Source organism: Podarcis vaucheri (genome assembly GCF_965113315.1).
Source record: "Podarcis vaucheri genome assembly, chromosome: 5".
NCBI classification, from domain to species: domain Eukaryota; kingdom Metazoa; phylum Chordata; class Lepidosauria; order Squamata; family Lacertidae; genus Podarcis; species Podarcis vaucheri.
In genome coordinates this window covers 44,489,146-44,510,678 of record NC_138763.1, presented here as the reverse complement: position 1 = coordinate 44,510,678, position 21,533 = coordinate 44,489,146, and the positions used below count along the sequence as shown (strand labels likewise).

The following is a 21,533-nucleotide window of genomic DNA, read 5'->3' as shown; positions in this document are numbered from 1 at the left end:
CATCCTCACCTGAAGTTTTTAAGATAACTCGTGGATTTGATGTATGAACTTGTGCTAAGCGAATGAATGGTATCTTCTGTTCATAGAGTGTAGTAAAATCGAGACTTATATAAACCTGTACAGTACTAACCTTTTAATGTAGTAGAGGTGGCCTTGGGTCAGCTAGCCCTCTGTAGCTTGTGGCTTCTATTTCTAGCTACGGAGATCATTCTCAAAGCCCTGGAATTGTTAGATTAGAAGATTTTTGTTCTGGGCTTGAGTTTCATGTTTAAAGCCTTTCATCAGTTCATAAGTTTGTACGCTTTTATTTGTGTTTTTATTTTATAAAGGTGGCCGTGGTGGCTGCCACGACGCCCAGCTGTTAAGTGAGTGAGTGATGTTTGTACTATCAGCGGCAGGAACACCATGCATTCACCCGTGGCGGGGGGGAGAGGAAGAAAAGCTCCCCAATGTCCTTGATAATCAGAAAAATTAGCAAGGACCATTGTGAAAAGCCCTTGAAATGAAAGCAGTACGTGGGTTAATGTTTCAGCATGATAAATCTCCCCTGGTTTAAAAGGGATGGACTGAATGATAACGTTTTTCAATTAGCCACAAGAAGGTTGTTAGATGCGTCACAGCTGGTGATTAAAATGTTGTATGGGGGAAAGTGGGTGGGTGAGGGTGGGTGGGTGGGAAGGAGAGCAGAACACTCTGGAAAGAAATAAAATGCACAGATCAGGTACCCTTGATATAGGTTGCAGAGGCTTCCTTACCTAACTTGATTGGATTCAGATAGTGAAGAAGGTTGCTTTTAAAAAATGTATAGTACTTCCAAAATTCCATACTCTGAAGGGCTAAAATTCTGCCTTGCTCTCCCATATAAAGTATATTAATCCAAAAGACATAATCAAAAACAAAGAAAATCAAGGGACTTGTAGGTTTGATTGCCTATGTATTTGGCTTTTTTAAGAATTATGTACAAAATCTACCCCTCCTCTTTACAGGTCCCTTAATTCATAAACTATTTTTTTCTGGCTCAGATTTCCCTGTGTGTTCAGAGTAGACTAATTTCTGCCAACCACCCTGCATTTGGGTGACAAATGGGGGGAAGCACGAGACTTGTTCCAGGTTATGGCCAATGCTTTTGTTGTTCTGATTCATAAACTAGCCAGTCTGAAACAACACAGGCAACACAAACTGGCCTTAGTTTTGTTTGTTTGTTGCATTTTCTACATGAAAAAAACCACATTGATGGAAAATTTTATTCAGTTTGAAGTGGGTCTCCCCCTTTTTAAAAAATCATCAGCAAGAGATTCATTCAGGAATAAAGGGCATTATTGGTGTTCTGAAAATGCATTTAAGGGTGAAACTAGTGTGTTTTTCTTCTTCTTCAGCCCATCCAGGTGTGGGCTGCAGTTTTTCAAACTAACTACCTGTGTTTTTTGGGTTGCTATGAGGAGGTCTGGACCACTGTTCATAAGGGGTGTTTCTGCACAGAGGCGATGTGTCACTTCTTCACTGACCTTTCTAAAGCCTCTGCAGCCCAGGCTCAAAACCATGTCCATCTTGTGACAAATTCAAACTCTTTTTCATGTTCTGACTGAGGTTTCTGTTGCCCTCTCAGTCTGAAGGGGAGAGGAAGTTCTGCTACAGCTGGGTGCTGGGACTTCTGCTGCTGATAATCTGTTTTGTGAGTTGGCTGCTGAAAAGCATAAGGGAGAGGGAGAGAACTGTCTCCCTCTTGATGTATTAAAAAAAACACAGGGCTGGGTTTTATAAGTTTATAGCTATGTCTTGTTTTTTTTACAGAGCTATAATCGTGGTGCTTAGAGTGATCTGAAAGGAACAGAAACACTTAGCCTTGAACTTTTGTTCTGCTGCTTCTTCTTGTGCCTTTGAGGTACAAAACATACCTGTAAACATATACTCTGTCAAACTGATTTACCAGGGGGCTAAATGGAGATGGAAAGGAAACTTGGGAGGCAGTGGGTGATTAATTGGGTCACACGCACCCCTCTTATTTGGATATACAGCAGTTCAGTTAGATGGATTCCAAACAGTCTGTTCTGTAGCTGGGGAAGATGCATCTGTTTTGGTCATATTAAGGAAGTGGGAAATAGAGGGGTGTTTTGTGTGTTAAGTTGAAGATTTTGGTGGTTATACAAATAGGGGCCAAACTGAATGGCCTGAACTTCAAAAACTACATTTCTCAGGTAAACCCTCCAAATCCCTACAAACTGAAGATTACTGTTGTTTGCTATTGTAGCTAATCTCCTGCCCCCACCCTAAAAATCACCAGCATTGCTCAGAAATTTTAAAATGTTTTTTAGCAGCCTGTGCACATCCTTCAGAAGAAAACAAAACAACAACAAAAAAAACACAGACTGCATATGTGCATGTAGGGATTTGTGCACACATACTAATTGAGAACAGAACACCAGCCAGTGACAGCTCTGTGCAAATAGACATGTTTCAGCATCCAGCTATGCAAATAGCTGCACTGCAGAGCAAAATCTGAAAAGCATTAATTGTGGCACTGTGACTGTTGCATGGCAACAGTTGTGTTTGAACAAATGACAGCTACTGCCCCTTGATTTCTCTCTCTCGTACTTAGTGACAAACTGGAATAAGAAGCAATGATGGCTGCCCTGGGGAAAGCTGTGGCAGGTGCTATAAGAGCCCCAAAGTCAGGAGGCAGAGAGGTGAAATCTGTTGCGGGTGACCTCTAGGCTCTTAAAATTACGTGCACAACAGAAGAGGAACAGAGCTCCTTGATGAATTGGGGGGAGGGGGCTTTATAGGGGCTAAGACGTGTCAGATCAACAAGGTAAAGTAATAGAAAAGGATAGCAAAAATAAACCACCCTCAATTTCCAATGAAAGATGTGTTTATACTGGGATTTTTAAAAGTTAGTATTTTTAAAAATGTGCAGGAAAATCTATGCAAGCTGGAGGCTCTCAAGAGTTTTGGAAAAGTGGATCCTGCAAAGAGTTACTGGTACTTTATCTGCAAACAAGCATATGCAACAACCACCATTTTGGATGTTCTTTTGTTCTTACACAAATGGGAGTTCTTCTGCAGTGTGTGAGCTTAGCTGATCAAGATCCAGATTCGACATCCCTATATGCATCAAGGCTTGCCAGGCGTCAACCATGTGAATCCTTTTGTTACTTTAATATTGCTGCAGCTCTGAAGGAGGATGCAGCTTCAGTTTCCACACTCACACTTCCCCCACCTGCTGCAGCCAGAGAAACTCTTGTTTTGACACACAGCAGCTGGGGGTGGAGGGTGCGTAAGAGGCCCAGGAGGAGAAACAGGAAAAGCCACAGCTGAATCCTGTTTAATGGCTGTGGCTCTACCCAAGAGATGAGAAGGTTCTGCAGGTTGTGACCTAGCGGGGAACCCTACCTGTATCCTAATTGTTGCTAAGAAACCTTTTGACTGCAGTGTCTGGACCAGACTCAGTGAAATGTCATGAGTACATCCCTTGTTCATTTTAAAAACTAACTATTAAATGATCTTGAGGTGCTGTTAGACTGTTGCTATTTTCAGGTGGGGTTCAGTCACATACTGCCAAATCAAGGAGCACAAATGTGGTTGATTTGATGCTCTTGTACATCAAATTACTTAATCTTGTTTTTAAGTTGTATTTTAATCAATTGTTTTTACCTGGTGTTAACCACCCTGAATCCAGTCTTGGCTGGGGAGGGCAGGGTATAAATAAAATTTATTATTATTACTATTATTATTATTATTATTAAATGTGTTTCCCATAAAACTAGACCTTTTGTGATGAGGAAAGTATTGTGAAAATGGGGGGTAACAATTGCTTGATGCAATATTGTGTAAACTCCCTTCAAACAAATCAAAATGATGTTGTCTAACCTCCTTGCAAGCCTTTTGCTAACAAAAAATAGGATGAATGCTCAATAAACAGGTCTAAGAAGTGACCTTAATAAGCACAGTTCACCTTTTATTTGGCCTCTTGAGACTGCAATCCTAAGCATACTTACTTGGAAGCAAGTTCCATTAAAATCAATGTGACTCAGTTAAATATGCTGGTGTGTTGGGGTCCTTTAAGTTTCCAGTATTCTTCTAGTTAATTTAACAAACGAAAGAAAGCCCAACAGTGATTGAACAGAACCCAGGGGAATGCTGTTGAGAAGCCATACTCTATCCAGGATCTTTATAGCCCAGTTTAAGTACTAAAATATGGCTGCTGTCCTGACAACTGCTCATGCTGGCTGAAGTTGATGGGAGTTATAGTTCAACAACAGGTACCACGTTGGTTACCCCTGCTTTGGACTGTGACAGGGTTTCAGTTAGGCCAAGGTTCTATCATTTTAGCTTACTGACGATAGTTGTTAAGTTTGCCCGACTTTCTCAAGGATAGTTCAAATAACCGAATGGAAAGCTTGGTTTACATCATTAGTTCGGTCACTTTTTCCATTGATTCTTTCTTCAGTTTCACACTGAAAGAACTGCTTGATTGACATTGTAATTGAATGCTGATTTGAAATCTCAGTATAATTAGTAAACTAGATTGAAAAAAACCTGTTTTCTAGGATGATGTCCTATGCATGCATTTGAACATGTATTGGACTGAACAATTATATTTTTACTTAAGATACTTCATACGATTCTGATTCAGAGATTGGCAAACACTGTTTATGAATGAGCTAGAAAGGAAGTTTCCATGGATTATGTGGGCTTGCAAATATTCAGATATGAGGTTTATGTACCCAACAATTAGAGCTCAGGTAAAGAGAAGCTACAAAATAAGAGTATAAGTTTCCACTTCAGGCAATCTGAGCTCTAGTTGTCTCATGTGGCAAACCTGTGTTTGGACTGTACCACTTCAGTAAATGGTTAGAGATTTAAAGTGATTGAATGTTCCTCCATTCAAAAGAAATACACATAGAAAACTAACATATTAGAGAGAAAGGCAAGGATCCTTCTCCTAGCCATCTAGTTTTCTATGCATTTTTTTAAATGGAAGAGCATTCAATCTTGTTGAGCCCCTAACAGAAATCTGCAATGGTACAGCTGAGAAACAGGAGTATTCACTCATTTGTGAGAGATAGGCCTGAGCAATCCTGATAAGAAACTAATGTGAATGCTTTTTCGTTGGAATCAGTAGCCAGCTTCTAATAGTGGCTCCATTCAGACATGGTTTGGTAATATAGTCAAACCTCGGATCCTGAACACCTCCGTTTTGGAACGTTTTGGCTCCTGAACACCGAAAACCCAGAGGTAAATGCTCTGGTTTTTGAACATTTTTTGGAAGCCAAACATCTGACGTGGCTTCCGCTTGAGTGCAGGAAGTTCCTGCAACCAATCGGAAGCTGTGCCTTGGTTGTTGAATATTTCAGAAGCCAAACGAGCTTCTGGAACGGATTACATTCGACAAACGGGGTTTGACTGTATTTGAACAAGCTTTGTGTTCACACACAACTCTATTCCCTCCCATACTCAGGTTCAGTTAGTTTCCTTCTCTTTAGCACACACGATAGTCCATAGCTCTCCTCTGTTCAGATGCCATTTCATCAGAGCACAAACTATGGCTTCTGTGCTTGCTCTCCAAGATTGCACACTGTGGTTCAAAACTTGTTTGTATTCCTGCTTGGAGGACAGGTGTGAACCACAGTTTGCCAGATTAGATGTGATGGCAAACTCTGATTTGTCCTAAAGAGGAAGTAACTAACTGAAGTGGGGCACAAGGAGGAGGAAAACATGAGCACAAGGCCTTGTCACCTAGCTTGCCATTAACATATGAACCGCTTCAGTAGTGCAGCTCCTGAGTTCAATAATGAGTGAGAGTGAATAATTTTTCATGCACTTCCCAAAGACGGAAAGGTTGATAGTTTTATTCAGTAGCTGTCAAGAGATAATGCTGCTCACTCTCTAGGATGATGTATCTTCTCTACCCGCAGCCTAGCCACTGGATTATATAAGTTATATATAAATCAGAACCTGGCTACCTACTTTAGGGGCAGGAGGGAAAAGATTGATAGGGATGTTTATTGATGCTTTGCTGTTCTCAAACACTCCAGCTGCCATCCCCCAGCCCCTTGCTGTCCTCAGGGCTGCCACATCCTTCCACACCTGTTGAGTTAATTATTATTCAAAACAGCTCTTTCAAATCTTCATGTTTATGGAATTGTGGTGGCTGATGCGGAGAGGGCAAATGCTATTGTCTATAGGTTGGCTATTCAGTCTAAGTATGCTAAGGATCTCATGTATATAGCTGTTATAAAGACTATTTATTGTTGGGTGTCTGTGTCTTCCTAAACTCCTGCCCCTGTGAAGCTGTTGAGGACTTTGGGAAGAGAATATTTATTTTACTTACAGAGATATTTGGCCTTCCCTTCGGCCAGATTCCCAGAGCAGTGATGGCAGTCTGTTCATTGCCTGAAATGGGGAAATGTCTGCAGGGAAATGGGGAATCTGGTACAGTCGTACCTTGGAAGTCAAACGGAATCTCTTCTGGAAGTTTGTTCAACTTCCAAAACATTCGAAAACCAAAGTGTGGCTTCTGATTGGCTGCAGGAAGCTCCTGCAGCCAATCAGAAGCCGTGGAAGCCTCGTCGGACATTCAGGTTCCAAAAATAGTTTGCAAACCGGAACAGTCACTTCTGGGTTTGCGACATTCGGGAGCCGAAAACGTTTGACTCAAAAGACGTTTGAAAGCCAAGGTATGACTGTAGTTGTTTTCCAGCTAGTTCAGATTGGTTTCCCCTAGAACCAATCTTTCTAAGGGACAAATGTGAAGGGATAAAGCAAGGTTTGTCCCAATAACTTTTCAGTTTTTAATGTACTGAGGACATAGGTGAGCCATGAGGAGGCAAGGGAGAAATGACAAACATAATCTTGAGCTTTTGCTTTAGTTGCCTGCTCATTTTAGGTAGACAATTGGAGCTGCCATCTTCGTAAAGCATGCAATGTAGGGGAGCAGAAAGGAGAGAGAGAGTTGTGAAGATTTGCAGTGTAAAGTGATTTGCTACCCAATTTTACTGATTCTTTCTCTCTCCCTCTCTCTAGTGAGGACGCTGCAGATTGTCTTGGCCAGCCGAAATCTCCATTGGAAAAATTTATGGTCAGACTGTGCACGTACCATCAGAAGCACTTCGTCCGTGTCCTAAACGACATTTGCACTGAAGTACAGACAGGCTGTGAGGGACAGCAGTTACCTGGAGCAGAAAACATGGATGTGTCCACTTGTAGCTCTGGCTGTAGCCAGTTTCGCACTGAGAACCAGGAGCTTGGAACTTCTTGCTCTGAATCAAAACTCCCTTCTTCCCTGGACACAGAGCAATCAGGGTCTCATGGCTCTCTGCGCAAACTTTGCCATGCCCTGAAGCAGGCTGTGGATCTGAAATCTACAGATAGAAGGGAAAACTGCAGCCCAGTTGTCCGAAGAGACTTCCCTGAGCTTCCTAGCGTTAGAACAAGTTCTGCAAGTCCCAGGGACAGTCCCTCTCAAGGATACCTCACTGCCTCCAATTCCCATCACTCTGCTAAAAGTCTGGAAGGCCAAGTCCTAGGTAGTGACCAAGAGATGGGGGGTAGGAAAGGTGAGGATGACAAAGACCAGGTGCAAAATAGAGCTTTGCTGGGAGGCTACAATGCTGTGAAAGCAACAAACATACACATGAGTGAAGACGGTCTGGTGGGCTCCCAGAAGAACACTTTTAAAGCTTTCCCAGAGGAAACACGAGAGCCAGGCTTCACCACCAACTCCCCTAGGAGAGCAGACAAAGAGAATGCCTTGCAGTGCAGCTCCAAAGCCTCTTCGCACCTGGATACTGAAATGAATGACCAAGAAGCAAGACTGAAGGCAGAGAACCACCTCCAGGCTTCAGGGAAAAGCAAGGGGAGCTATAACATGCAACCTGTTGACAAGACCCATGTGGAGAATGCCAAGGACGGCTGGCTATCCAATAGCCCTGTGCCAGTGGTTCACCACAAAACCACCAATGGACACTCCAGGACCAAGAGTAACTCATCCTCCACCAAAAGCACACGTAAGAGCAAAAGGCCTTCAGGGTTGAGAATTAATGACTATGACAACCAATGCGATGTTGTTTATATCAGCCAGCCCATTACAGAGTGCCACTTTGAGAGCAAGAGGGTGGTCTCCTCTAGGAAGACAGCAAGGAAGAGCACTCGTGGATACTACTACAACGGTGAGTGCTGTGAGATTCCCACAGTTCGCACCTTGGCCAAGACTTCCCATGTACAGGAGAGTGGGAACACACTGGCGCCAAGGCCTGAGGGGCTGGCAAGCCCTAGCCAGGGAGCTTCTCTTCCGAGTGATAGCTGCTTAGCAGCAGCCCAGGCCATGAGTGGCGATGGTGACAAAAGACCTGCTATGGCCGTCCCTCAAGGAGATGCCTCCAACAACAGTACTCAGGAGAGAGATGAGATGCGTCCGGCTGAGAAGGCTGCTCCTGAGGTAAGTTTTGTGAAGGAGAGAGAAGACAGTTCTGCTGAAGCATCCACAATTGCTCTCTCCCCGCCACCCGGCCTTGTTTTGCGTGTAGAGAAAGGCAGCCTGTCCAATTCTTCACTGCAGACCACTCTTGTCTCTCCCTGCCAACTGAGCAAAGGGGAGCCACAGGACGAAATGGACATGGACACTGTGCAGAAGGCTGGCCATGGCACAGACTCTTGTAAGAGTAGCAGACCCAATGAAGACAGTGGCAACACAGGAGAATCTGTGGTGTTGTCTGCTTCAGAGGTTGCCAGTGGTGAGGAAAGTGCCATGTTCTCAGAGACCGAGGCTACCCCTGAGCCTTCCATTCTTCCAGACCAGGTGCCTCCTGACAGCATGGCCCTTCAGCCCCCTGAAGACCTTCCCCCCGGAATGGACTTGATGCCTCCACTGGAGGAGCCTGCCCCTGTTGAACACTTGCCACCATTTGCAGAACTACCTTCCGATGTGGAACCTCCACTTCTTTCCCCTATAGACCTGGCAGAACCTCCCGCCCTTGTCCATCTGGAGCCTTCCATAGCCCTCCCTGGAGAACTCCCTCCTATCCCAGAGCGTATGTGTCCACGGGAGCCTGTTGCCAGTTCAAGGGCAGTGTCTCCTGGCATTGTGGTGTCTGAGCCTCCTGCCCATATTGACCTAGAGGCTCCTTCAGGGGCTCCTTCTATAGAATCTCCAGTGGTGGGACCTGGCAAGTTAGATATGGAGCTCTCACAGCCACTTTCTGACTTGGATGCTGCAGAGCTCCCTGGCAGCTTGCAGGGTGCAGATGCACATGAAAGTATTAATACTCAAAATAGCATTGAAGGGATTCTGGACTCAGGTGGAATCCACTCTGGGGAAAGTGAGACTGTGTTGCCTGTTGCAGATAATGATGAAGATTGGGGAGAGGGAACAGTAAAAGATACAAGTGAAACAAGCAAGGTGGATGATGGAAAGGAACTTGATAGCGAAGCTCCAGCAGTGCCCCAAACATCAGAAGTGGACAACAAGGAGGGAGCTTTTTCCAAAACAAGCCCGGACAAAAAACGAAAGCGGGAGAAAAAACCTCAGATTGTATCCGATCGCTGTCTTCGAAGCCAGCAATCCCTGTCATCTGCAGAGGATAGTCCTGAGCAATCAACTTCTTCCATGTCTCTACAGCTTCCTCAAGTTCAGATCAAGCTTTCTAAGAGCCCTGCTAAGCGTTTCAAGAGGGAGGTGCAACTTGACGGTGCAGCATCGCTGTGTTTCCCAAATGACGGGTTCCATGAAACACTGCTAAACAACATTGGGAATTCTTCTGAGCAGCAGCCAGGTGACAGAAATGACATCACAATGGGACAGGCCTCTCAGACACTGTTAGCGAAAAAGACCATAGTAGAGGAAGACCAGAATGGAGAAGGAAACAAGGACAAGGCAGGGGCAATGCTTGAAATTTGCTTAGAGGGTGATTCTGCTAGGAGAAGTGTTCGTGTCTCAGCAGAGACCTCTGACAAGGGTGAAAAGCAGTCAGATTTGACATCAGGCACTCCAGATAACTTTGACAGTATAATGGAGGTTACAGAGGAGTTGCACACCCAGCATGGGCCCAGTTCTGTTAGCAGGAGTGAAAGCAAGCTTGTACCACCAGAGAGATCGGTAAAATCTAAGAAGCCAGCTCTCCAGTTCTACAACCTGAGGCACACCCCTGTCCCAACCCCTGTGGCCACTGCCTCCAAAAACACTTCTGGAAAAGAAACCGTACAAGGAGATTCTAATGCTGTGACTATACAAGCAGGCTCTAATGTCACAGACCAAGAAAATGCACAGAGTGAAGACACTGTTGGCTTCAGTAGCATGGAAGTGCTCTCTGACAACAAGCCCAGTTTTGTGGAATGGTGTGCTGAGGAAGAGAACCAAGAACTCATCACTAACTTTAACACTCAGTACATGAAGGTCCAGAAAGGGTGGATTCAGCTGGAGAAAGAGGCTCAGCCAGCTCCAAAGGTCAAGAATAAATCCGACAAACTGAAAGAGATCTGGAAAAGCAAGAAGAGGACCCGCAAATTAAAAGGGCCCACGGAAGGCCAGAAGCTCTCCCCGGTTCAGATGCTGTTCATGAAGGGGTTTGACATGTCCAACATCTGCAAGTGGTTTATGGAGACCACTGAAACCAAGTCTCTGGTCATTGTGAAGAAGATGAACACACGTCTCCCAGGGGACATCCCCCTCATCAAGCTTCCACTCCAGAAGGGCTGCTATTCCGGCAGCTACCCTAGCTCCCTTCAAGCTGAGCGCCTGAAGAAACACCTGAAGAAGTTTGCTGCTATGACCCCGGCCAAAAACACCATCAAGATTCAGAGGCTGTGGGCTAAGCTTCGAGAGGGCTCTGAGGACAAGGAGCCCGAGCAGGCTGCCAGTTCGAAGCAGACGCCTCCCTCCGAAGTAAGCGTGGAGCACAAAGCCGAAGCCAAGAGCGCCCAGCCTCCCAGCACGCCTGTGCAAACCAGCTCTCGCATCCTGAGGAAGTACTCCAACTTGCGAGGCAAACTCAACACCATACGCAAGGTGGCCAAGCAGGACAAGAACGACAGCGTGACCAAGCACCCCTCTGCTGAAAGCAAGCCGAGCGGCAAGAGCCTGTGCATTAAGCCCCTGGTGTCTCCGAAACTGGCCCAGCAGGTCCAAGCACCCCCACTTGCGACTAAGACAAGCCTGGTTGAAAGAGGAGGGAAGGGGCGAAAGGTGAAAGGCAAGGTACAGGAGGACACCTCATCCAAAGGCCACCTTCAGCAAACCAAGAAGAAGTCGCCGACCGAGAGCAGCAGGTCACAGAGGCTGTTGAGTACCTCGAGCAAAGAAAGGCTTCCTCTTAAGAAAGCCAGTAAACCGAAGCCTGCAGGGCCTCCTGCTACCAGGAAGCAGGCGGCTGCCGACAAGAGTCATAAGCCTGTGTCTGGGAACGAGAAGGCAAAGAAGCTGAATGACTTGCGACCTGGGAAAAGGAAGCCTCCCGTCCAGAAGGGGAAAGCCAAGGCCGGTCAAAAGGCAAGTCTGCCTTCCAGGCCAGAAGGGCTTGCTAAGCCTCCCAAGCAGAAAGTGGTGCGAGACTCCAGCAGCCGGCCTCCCAAAGTGGCTGCCCAAAAGGCAAGCAGTGGCAAAGCCTTGACTAGGTCAATGAAGCGAATTCAGGAGAGCAGCACAGCCCAGGGCAAGAGGAAGCTGAGGGCAAGCAAAGACTCTTCACCCAGCAAACGCAGGTGTCTGGATGCAAAGTAACCGGCTGGGGTTGGGGGTGGGTAGGAGGTGGGTCATGGAAATACTTCCTAATGCATGTAACAGATCCACTTCTGAACGTTGTGGGGAGGGATGCAAGTGTTTAGCCGAAGGCCAACCCCCCGCTCTCAGATGATGAGGAGCCCCCTAGCTGTGTTGCAGCCAGAAGGGGAAGCTATTATTCTCTGCCCTTGAGAAGGAAAGTTGCTGCTTCTGAAAGCTCCTGGAGTGGAACTAGGAGTTTGGCAGTTTCAGTTCGGAGTACAGTGCCTTATTTATCCTTTTAGGAACTGAATAAATTAATCTGTGTGATTTAAAGGCTGGCAGTTTATAGTTAATGCACAAGCACTTGAACTGTAATGGAAAGAGAACCAGCTTTCATGCACATCCCATAGACCTTGGCAGCCCACCTGCTGGGGTTCACACAGGAGCATTTTCTTCCTTTTGTGCATTGTAGCATCCTGGCACTGTTTAAACCAAGCAGGGCATTATAAAGCCAAAACCCAAAGCATTTGCATCCTTTAATCCTGTCAGTCAGTCAGAATGGTGTGTGTTGTTGTTAAGGTATGAACAGTTGGACTATCTTGTGTAACTGGGGCTTGGCTGTAATGTAGCCTTGCTCTCGTGTCAAAAAGATGCTGATTCCGAAGCGTCCGTGATTGGCAGCCATGCTAGGCCAACTTTGTACTTAGCCAAGAAAGGAACTGGACCGCTTGTTTGGATGGAGAGCCCTTCCCTATTAAGTACATGCACACTGCCTGCCACTTCTGACATGGTTGTTTACAGGCGGGCGCCTTTGGGCCTGTGTCCTCAAATGCAGCCTGGATGCATTTCAGAATGGTGGTATTCTTGTCCATTTTACTGTGAGGCCTGAACACCCCTGAAATATGGGTACTTGAAAGCACATCTTAGCAGTGAAATAGACGGACAAAAAACCATTCCAAAGTGAAGCTTCCATGCATCTTGTGGGTCTGTAAAAAGTAATGTTGGAAAGCGCCTGTAGTCAGAGGTTCTTCTCTGCTGTAAACTTACATGATTTCTATGCAGTTGTTGCAAGTTCTTTTTTCATCTTTCCCTGTTTGCCGTATGTCAAAAAGATTTTAAAAATTATTGTTATTAAAATAAGAAGAAGGCAATGCTGGCTGCAGACAAGGAAGCAACTAGAAATATCTGGTGCTTTTGCAAGTGTGGTTTGGTTCCAGCTTAAGAGTAAGCAAGCTTCTCTCTCCCTTGCAAGGCCTCACCTTGCAAGTTTAATCAATGCATTATGTAAAGGTCAAGAAGTATCTGTCTTCAGACAAGGTATTTCTACGAACACCTATTAGAAAGGCAAACAGTCCCCTTCTCAGTGCAAACATTTGTTTTGGATCTGACAGCATTTGGAAGCAGCCTTTTTCTCAGAGGAAACTCCCTGCCCCTTGTACTTTGTGCTACCCATCTGCTGGGTGACAGACAGTGGTTGCTGCTACTCTGGGCTTGGAGAGAAAAGCAGCCTTTTATTTATTTCCATAGTTTTCCTTTAAATCACAACAAAGGCAGAGGTATTTGCTTAGAAACTTGTGCAAACTTCCTCTCGCTTGCTGTGCGTGGCACCCAGGAGCTTCCTGCGAAGGCCTTCGAATGGCTTGACCTTTCAGAAAAGCTTTCCATGGATACCATCTGAGATCGACGTACTCAAACACATCTTTACACATTATTATATTAACTGGCTGGAACCAGTCTTTCCAGTTGGTGAGGGATTTGTAGAATAAAAGGAAAGGCAAACTCTTTAGGGAGCAAGAACAAGGCTTAGGTGCAAGGAAATTGGTTTTATTTCGTTTTTTTAAAGGAGGGAGGGTGCATTAGCATTGGCACTCCTATACCAAAGCTCATTACTGCAGGCAGAACACAAATAACTAGCTGTATAATTTGTTCCATTGATCAAAGAGATTTGGGAGGCAGCGCCTGGAACTGCAAAGCCCTCCTGCTCACCTGCTTACCCAAGTCTGTGTCTTGAGAGGGTGCACTAAAGCTATAAGACACATCAGGGTGGACTCTTTTTGTATGAATACTTTTGAATCATTGATTTTTAACTTCTGTCTTTTGATGTAAATCATGCTGTATAAAATGAATTGTTGTAAGCATTAAGTCAGGCCTAGCATTCTCTGTAAAGATTGATACGTATTTGTCTGATTGCTATTTGAACTGCACATATAAAATGTGCTAGACATTCCACCAGGAGTATTAAAAGGTATTTAAGGAAGTGTGGTGCGTGAGTATGTATGTGTGAGTGAGAGGAAAGAGTGAGCGTGTCAGGTTTTTCACCTCTACTTTTCTCCAACTTCAAACGCCTCCATCCAGATAGGTGTAAAATCTTCGTGCTCCCTCAACCCAGGGCTGCTTCCTAACACACTGCTGGGTGGCCGAGCACCTTGTGGTACTTTTGGCTACTGATTCTGATCCCAACAATGCTAATAAAATATTTCTACACCTTTCTGCTTTCCCATTTCTTGTGTGGTCTGTAACTTAAGAGAATCCCTTTGTAAGCCCTGTGTAGCATTTGAGAGCTTCACAGTTGCCCCTCCCACCTTTTCTGCAAGGTTGCCTATGAGAAGTTGGAATACAGTGACCAGGCCTTGCAGTGTTTTGGTGAGGTCTGGAGAGAGTTTGGTCCAGTGGTTGATTTATCCCAGGTTCTAGCACCAGTGGCTTCTGGCAAGGCAAGGCAAGCCTTTGCCATGTAGACAATAGACTAGTGTAAGCTTGGGGGTGCAGGGGAGGAGAGAAGTGAGCAAAGTAGATTAAAGCAATTTAGAGGTTTTTAAAAAAAATAAATTCTGATGGTGATAGCTTAGTATGATTTATATTGAAGCAAAGCTACCTTCTGGTTGAGAGGCATTCTTCAGACTGTGCTCTGTGCATCAGTCCTTACGTCATGCAAGTGACACTGTGTCACCAACATGCCAGGCTGATATGCTGTCCACTAAGTAAGTTGCAAAGAGGCCATTTCCTCTCCCTTTGATGCCCTGTAACCCACTTTTGTGATAGTGAGAACTTGACTCTTAATTCTTCCAGTAGATATAACTTTGGAAACCAGCCTTCTTGGGTTGGGCTCTTCTCTTTGCAGGGGCTTAATTCCTGCACACTGTTTCCCATCCATCCACTTCTTCAGCATTTGTCTTTCTTTTTCTTTTCTTTTTTTGCAAGGAGTGTGTGTCATCTGTTAAATGCAATCTTGCTTTGTTGGTTTCTGCAGCAAAAATAGGTGCTCTTTCCAGAATCAATGGTTATCTGCAGTAGTACAGTTGCTATGGCCTGGTGATGTTATAAACTTGGTCTAACCTGGTACTGCTCTCTAGCAAAAGAATTGCGAGAGTAAGGGGAGAAGCCTGGGGTTGTGACTGTAATAGGCTTACTCAGTATAGTGACAACCTCTAACTGTGGCTCTGTTTCTGCTCCTCTCTACATGCTTGGCAGGTTCTACTGCTTAAGCATCTTGGGCCCCATTGCCAAAATGGTCTAAAGGCAGTGCTTTTTGTGGGGGTTAAAAGTGAAGTATCATGTCTTGATAAAAGTGGGGTAGGTGTCAGCACAAGATGGCTGCCATGGGCAGCAAAAAAGAGGTGATACCAGTGAGTACTGTCGCAAAACCCCTGTTCACAAGTATAGTCAAACTGGGATGGTTTGCGCCTTCTTGTTTCCATGCTACCTGGGCATTCCTAGAAGAGAGTGGATGGCTTTGCTTATTGGATAAAACCAGCCTCTGTACTGTTTCTTTCCATCAGATGCAATGGACCATCATGAATCCTAGCCTCTCCTGTAGCACCCACCGTGTTTGAAAAGAGACCCTCTTCCCCCCGATGGTATGGTGGAGAATTCTCCATAACTTGCTCTGTTGCTCATCTCTTTATATCTCATCTCCTTAAATCTGGCCCTTTGCCGTCCCTTCTTGTTGAGACAAACTAGACGTTCTTCACAAAAAGATCTTCCATTAGTTGTCTTCCATTTTCTCCCAACAGCCTTTTTCTTGGTCAAGTGTGCAGTGCTTTTCTTTCCCTGTGTTTGAGAGTATTACTACTTTCAGTAATTTTCAATGAAGGCTGTTATCTTTTATTTAAGGGAAAGCCCCAACTTCTGTGCACATTATTAAGGATTGATGGTGCAGGGCACACAATGCTTAGAGAAACTTTTGTAGCAACTTTAGCTCTGGACAGTTCCTCTGTCATAGCTTCTGGGTGGCTCCTGCAGGAATGCTATTTATGGCTCTTTCCTCCTGACATAATTACTGTCACTATGCATAGGGTTTTGCTTTGTAGTAGTAAAAATAATGATGATATCTCCCTTTTCCCATTCTATGTCTGGGGAATATTTAAGCTGCACAAAACTGTTACTGAGGCTTATCACTAATCATTTATTATTATTATTATGAGCTGCAACATCCTGGCCAATTATTCCTATTCATCTTCTAAACCAGAAGCTGCTGAAAAGATCTTTTTCTCTCCAGAGTCATTTCCTTGTTCCATTTGTAGCCTCATGTGATAAGGCAGCCTTTGCCAGCCTGCTGCCCACCCAATTTTTTGGACTGCAGCTCCTATCTGCCCTAGCCAAAACATCTAGATGACACTAGCTTGGCAGAGGCTTTGATAAGACAGTCTTCTGCCTTTGTCCTCTTTAAAGGTGGTAGCCAGTACCTTGCTTCTCTTTTTGTTGCAGAAATCAGTGTTGGTCCCACTCTTCCTCATCACCAGGAAGCACAGCAGAGCAATGGGGAATTAACTTGCGCCAAAGGGAAATGTAAAGTATTGGGCTGGATTCAACTATTGAGTCCCACAGCAGGAGGCAGCACAAGGTCTTCTGTGAGTGCAACAGGGCTTTTAGCCCCTCTCCTCCCTGCCTCCCAAATTGGCTCGGGGCTGTGTGTCAGGGTAATTGACAGCAAGCGGAGGAGGGAGAAGGGAGATTGTTCCTTCTGGAAAACTGAAATGCTTGTGTTGACAGAATAATCTCCTTAGTGCTACGTTGAATTCCTCCACAAATTGAAAAGGGACTTCATTAAATCTGTGAGTGCCTCTGAAAATGTTGCTATAAATATAACTCTCTTCACTCAGTTCCCACATGCCCACCAAATAGAAACAAATATGCAGATAAGAGATATTTGATGATGCTATGCAATGGCCTACAAACCAGTGCCTCCCTAGTCTTTCACACATCCCACCTCTGTCCTTGCTTGGACTTCATCTGCCACTTCTCCCTTCCCTGCTACATGCACACCTGATCTAGCTCTGCCTAGCTCTTGAATTTCATGGAATGGCCCTATCTGGGCGAGGTCCCTGTGTTTCTGAAAGGTCCCATATATGATCATAGGGGGTTTTGAGGGGTTAAACTGCCTTGGGCCACTTCATGCATGCTATTTTCCTGCACAGAGATAATCTCCATGCGGCATCTTCCTGGCACAGATAATCTCAATGAAGCGACACTTGTATGCTCTTCCCTAAGCCTTCTTCTTGCTCTCCTGTTGCCAGTTAGTTTCTTTTGTATTTCCAACCCCCCCCCCCCAGCATTTAGCTAGGTTGCTGAAAAATTTCCTATCTAGTCCAAGATGAACTCAGGAGCTTTGGTTTGCAGGTAGAGGAGACTCTGGCCTCTTCTTAAAAACCCTTCCCTCTTGAAGTGTCGCCCTAAGAATTGTTTCTCACAGAAATAGTGGAAATGAGTGGAGTCTGAATGGGTTTTGTTACCCGTGTGTGACCTTTTACCTAAGTGGGTCTTTTTACACTGTAATGCTTATCAAAGGTTTTTTAAGGATCTGCTTTTTGTGTGTGACTTTAAAATGCAATGTGAATATATACATATATGTATATGTGTGTTTATATATAAATATATATAGTAGGTGCTGTGTTAACATAGCATCCAGCTAGCGGTTGTAATGCTTTCCTAGGTGCAGGGTAATTGCTGCCTTTTCTTCCTGGGTGGTCACAAAAACTAGAAGAATACTGTAAATAGTTTTAAAATATTTATTTCCTGTACTTTGTGCTAATAAGTCTTGGGTGTGCTGTTGGTTTGCAATGTACCGGTAGTATGTTTTTTTGGGTGGGTGGGGGGTTTCTACTGCAAAAATAATTGGACATTGGGGGGCGGGGGAGAAGGACTGGCATCTGGTCTGGAGTTTATGCTGCAAAATCAAGGACTTAGTTCCCATTGAAGCTGCATTTGGGCTATACCCAGAATAGACAAATGAATATTAATGACACTTACATAATTGAATACTCCATATTTAAAAGCCCTTTCACATGGAAAGCAAGCGATCGGAGTGAATTGTTTTAGCCTATCCTCCCCGATATGCTAGCTTGTGCATGTGGGAGAATGTTTTCATATGATAGAGTGTTCAATCATGTGAGCTCTCGCCTGCAGTCCGAAGTGAAACAGCCCAGGCCCGGCTTATGACATTACTTAGAACTGGGCCTAAACCGAGTAAAAGCATTACATGGGTTATCTAAAATCTCATTTTCTGTGGAAGCGAGTCAAAGTACAGTTCTGGGCAGCCCGCCTTGTCACGTGCATCTTTGGGGACAGTACATGTGAGCAATAAGAATTTTTAGTAATAATGTTTTCAGTGACAAATTAATATTTAAGTCCTTATGGGGATATTTGTGTAAATGTGTGTGCACATCTCATTGAAGACTGCCCTTCTTCACTGGCCTTGCCACATAGAGAAAGAGACATATTTTGCTTCAACATCTCTGCATGCTTATTCACCTGGGCAGGTGGACTCAGGGATACTGAATTAAGGGGAGCTCTTGCTGGGGATAGGATGGGAGAAATGCCATTGGCATACATGGAGGAAGTGATGGTGCCCTCTAAGCATCATTTATAGCTGACCATTGTAATCTAACCAGCACCTCTTGTGTTGTGTGTTTGATGTTTCCTGTGCTCCCCCCCCCCTTTTCTTTTAGATTAAGCCAATCATTCATCACTTCCCATGTTTCCAGCTGCTGTAAGAGTCCAGGGCCCCATTTTTTACTGTCTCTGTCTCCCTGAATTTATTTTATTTTATTACTTTGGACCATTAAGTATTTCAATGCTCTCTGCTCCCTCCTGTGTTGTATTAGTCTTATTTTGAATGTCTCTTTTGTGATTATCTCATATATTTTAAAGTTAGGCTTGTGTGGAAGTTCCTAAGGGTTTGTTTCTTCTTGTTTGTCTTGGCCATTCAGAATTTCCACCCATCACCCCTCTCTTCTTTCTATGGAAAACATGGCAATGCAGCTTCCTAATGTAGCTCCAGAAAACATGTTGCTTTGCTTGCACCCTCCTTCTGCCATCTGAAAAGCTTCAGCCCTGCCTATATCCATTGTAAAAGTCCTCTATTCTCAGATGAAGTTGTTAAACGAGGTGGGGGGGGGTAGACTTGCAACCTTTCCACAAGGGCATTCTTGAAGTTTAGGATAACCTCCTGCCCAGTTGAATGAACCTCTATCAGTGTGTTGCACAGCACTCAACAAGACTGCAGGTGTGTTCTGCACTTCCTGTGTTGATTTATAGTCAGTTCATTTTTCACTCTGTGTTGCACAGGTATTTTTACTTGCTGTGTCTAAGAGACTCCTACCTTCCCCATATGATGAACCAAATGTGTGTGTTGGGGGGGTCTATTCTCTCTATTCCCCTTCCCTCAGGTCTGGTACTGTGCACATCACCCAAACCCAGTGTGTGATCATGAGTTGGGTATTTGAAGGCTTAAGTTGGAGCCTCATTCCCTTCAGGGCCCTGGGAAATGCTGTGACTTTAGAAGAAGAGCGTGTCTGCTGTGAATTGTTGGTAAAATGTGTCATTAGGTAATATTTATATACCTCACCTGAGTAACATTTGAAAATGTATATAAAAATAAAGGTTCTGTTCAGTGGCTTCCTACCCGTTTGGCACACCTACAACACTTAGGGCTACTTTACCATGGAAATTGTATTAAATCTTTGCCATTACTTTTGTGACAGCTCCATGATTTTTCTGTGTGCTTTATTAACTCACCAGTGGAAGAGAACACATTCTTGTTACAGACTGTGGGGCTGCAGGTGAGGCTTAGACCTCTGCCTCTTTCCATGTTTCTTCTTCCTCTTTATGCATTGTGTATGTACTCTGCGTGCCCTAAGGAGTCTTACTTTATTGCCGCTTATTAAACATTTCTTTTATATCAGTATTGGTGTGGTGTGATATAGTTTGATGTGCAAAGACGAGACATGTTGATGAGCCATCTCAATTGCTGCTTTTGGAGGTTATCAGGACATATACACAATTGTGAAGGATGTCACCAAACAATGAACTGTTGGAAGATGGAAAGATTGCCTTGTTAGCTACCACTCCCATGTGGGTGTTGTCTTTGACCTGGTCTACAGCAGGCTGGCTCTCCAAAAGAAACCAGAAAGTTTGGGTAGGAACTTCAGAGCCTGGTCATTGTCCCTAGCTTCAGCAGAGGTAGGCACTGCACTGCTTTTGATACCAGTCTTCCTCTCCTAGTTGACCCATTTCTCTGTGCTTGGCTCTTCGTGCTTAGGCTGGGTTTGATACCACATTGTCGGTGTGTGTGAGGAGGCGCTATTTTGGCACTATTGCCAGCCAGGTGTGGTTGCACCTAATTGCCACATAGTGGCTCTACAAGAGCAAAGGTGTAGCTCAATGTGTCCCACTTCTCCTGAGCAAGCTACTACCCAGCCTCTCATTTGTGAGGTACGGGAGAATTTGGATAAAATCAGTTGGTGGCAGCAGCACCTAGAAGCTCAAGTACAAGTCTGAAACAGGTCCAGCTACCTCAGAAATAGAATACCAATCCCATGTCAGTGCCACACTTCCTCTTACATGCCCAAGGTCCAAGGGTTGTTTAAGCCTGTCAGAAGTGGGGCTTTTATGTCCAAGTGCTGCTTAAGGAGCAAAATTTGGTGTGTTTAAGCTGTGGACCAAGTACTTTCCTCGAGTACAGAACTGAAGGAGATGACTGCCCCCTTCTCAAGTGTGATTGTTGAAAAAAAGGAAAGTGCCATGACCTGTATTGAAGTGAGCCTCTAATTTTCTTTTCTGAGAAAACTGAATAACAGCAGGTTTAATTTGGGCCATTGTTCTGGGAGAGGGAGACAAGCCTATTATATTTTTCTATGGGGAAAGAAAAGACCAGCCACGTGGCTAAATTAATGTCATGTTCACATGGATGACAACACTGGTAGTTTAAAAAACAACAACTAAATCAATTCTGCTGTTTCTAAAGGAGGGACAATTTTGAGTTCCCTCACTTGAGTCATCATAAACTCGGATCGTTAAAAGCGTGGCAAGAATCACAAACCTCAGTTACTAAAACCAATGATGCCGGTTTTCATCTGACAGAGAAGCACCTGCCAAGAACAGAGAAATGCTGTCTGACATCCTTACAGCATAGAAAAATACTATACCAAATACAAATATATTAATATATGTAAGAATCTAAGTATTATGTATAAAGACCTACTTCAGCTGTTAGCTTACAACAGGTGACAAAAGACATCATTTCACACAATTGCTGAGTACCCTTTCCATGAGCTGCCCCTGAAGGTTGCACCAATTTGGTTTTTGATGCTACCCTCCCTGTAGGCACCAAAATACTTTGTTCTGATCACTGGGAGGTTCAAAGCCAGCAGTGAACAAGCAAAAGCTTGGTACAATCTTCATTCAAGGATGGTGATAAGTGGAAGGTGTTGCCACTTGGTTGAGATAACATTGCAAGTGTAAACTTACTTTGGTACATGACGGACAAAATGAACAGTGAACATCAAGCATTGCCCTCTGCAGCATATGGCTACCAAACAATACCCAATATAATCTACTT

At 44.5% G+C, this 21,533-nt stretch overlaps 1 protein-coding gene across 1 annotated transcript; it reads left to right on the top strand.

Moving 5' to 3' along the window:
* The first annotated feature begins 1,816 nt into the window (after positions 1-1,816).
* Positions 1,817-19,877, top strand: LOC309533440 (uncharacterized protein). Its single transcript, XM_082224758.1, has 2 exons — positions 1,817-1,882; positions 7,024-19,877. The coding sequence occupies exon 2, from the start codon at positions 7,076-7,078 to the stop codon at positions 11,711-11,713; it is 4,638 nt and encodes a 1,545-aa protein (XP_082080884.1). The 5' UTR covers positions 1,817-1,882; positions 7,024-7,075; the 3' UTR covers positions 11,714-19,877.
* Positions 19,878-21,533: the final 1,656 nt, after the last annotated feature.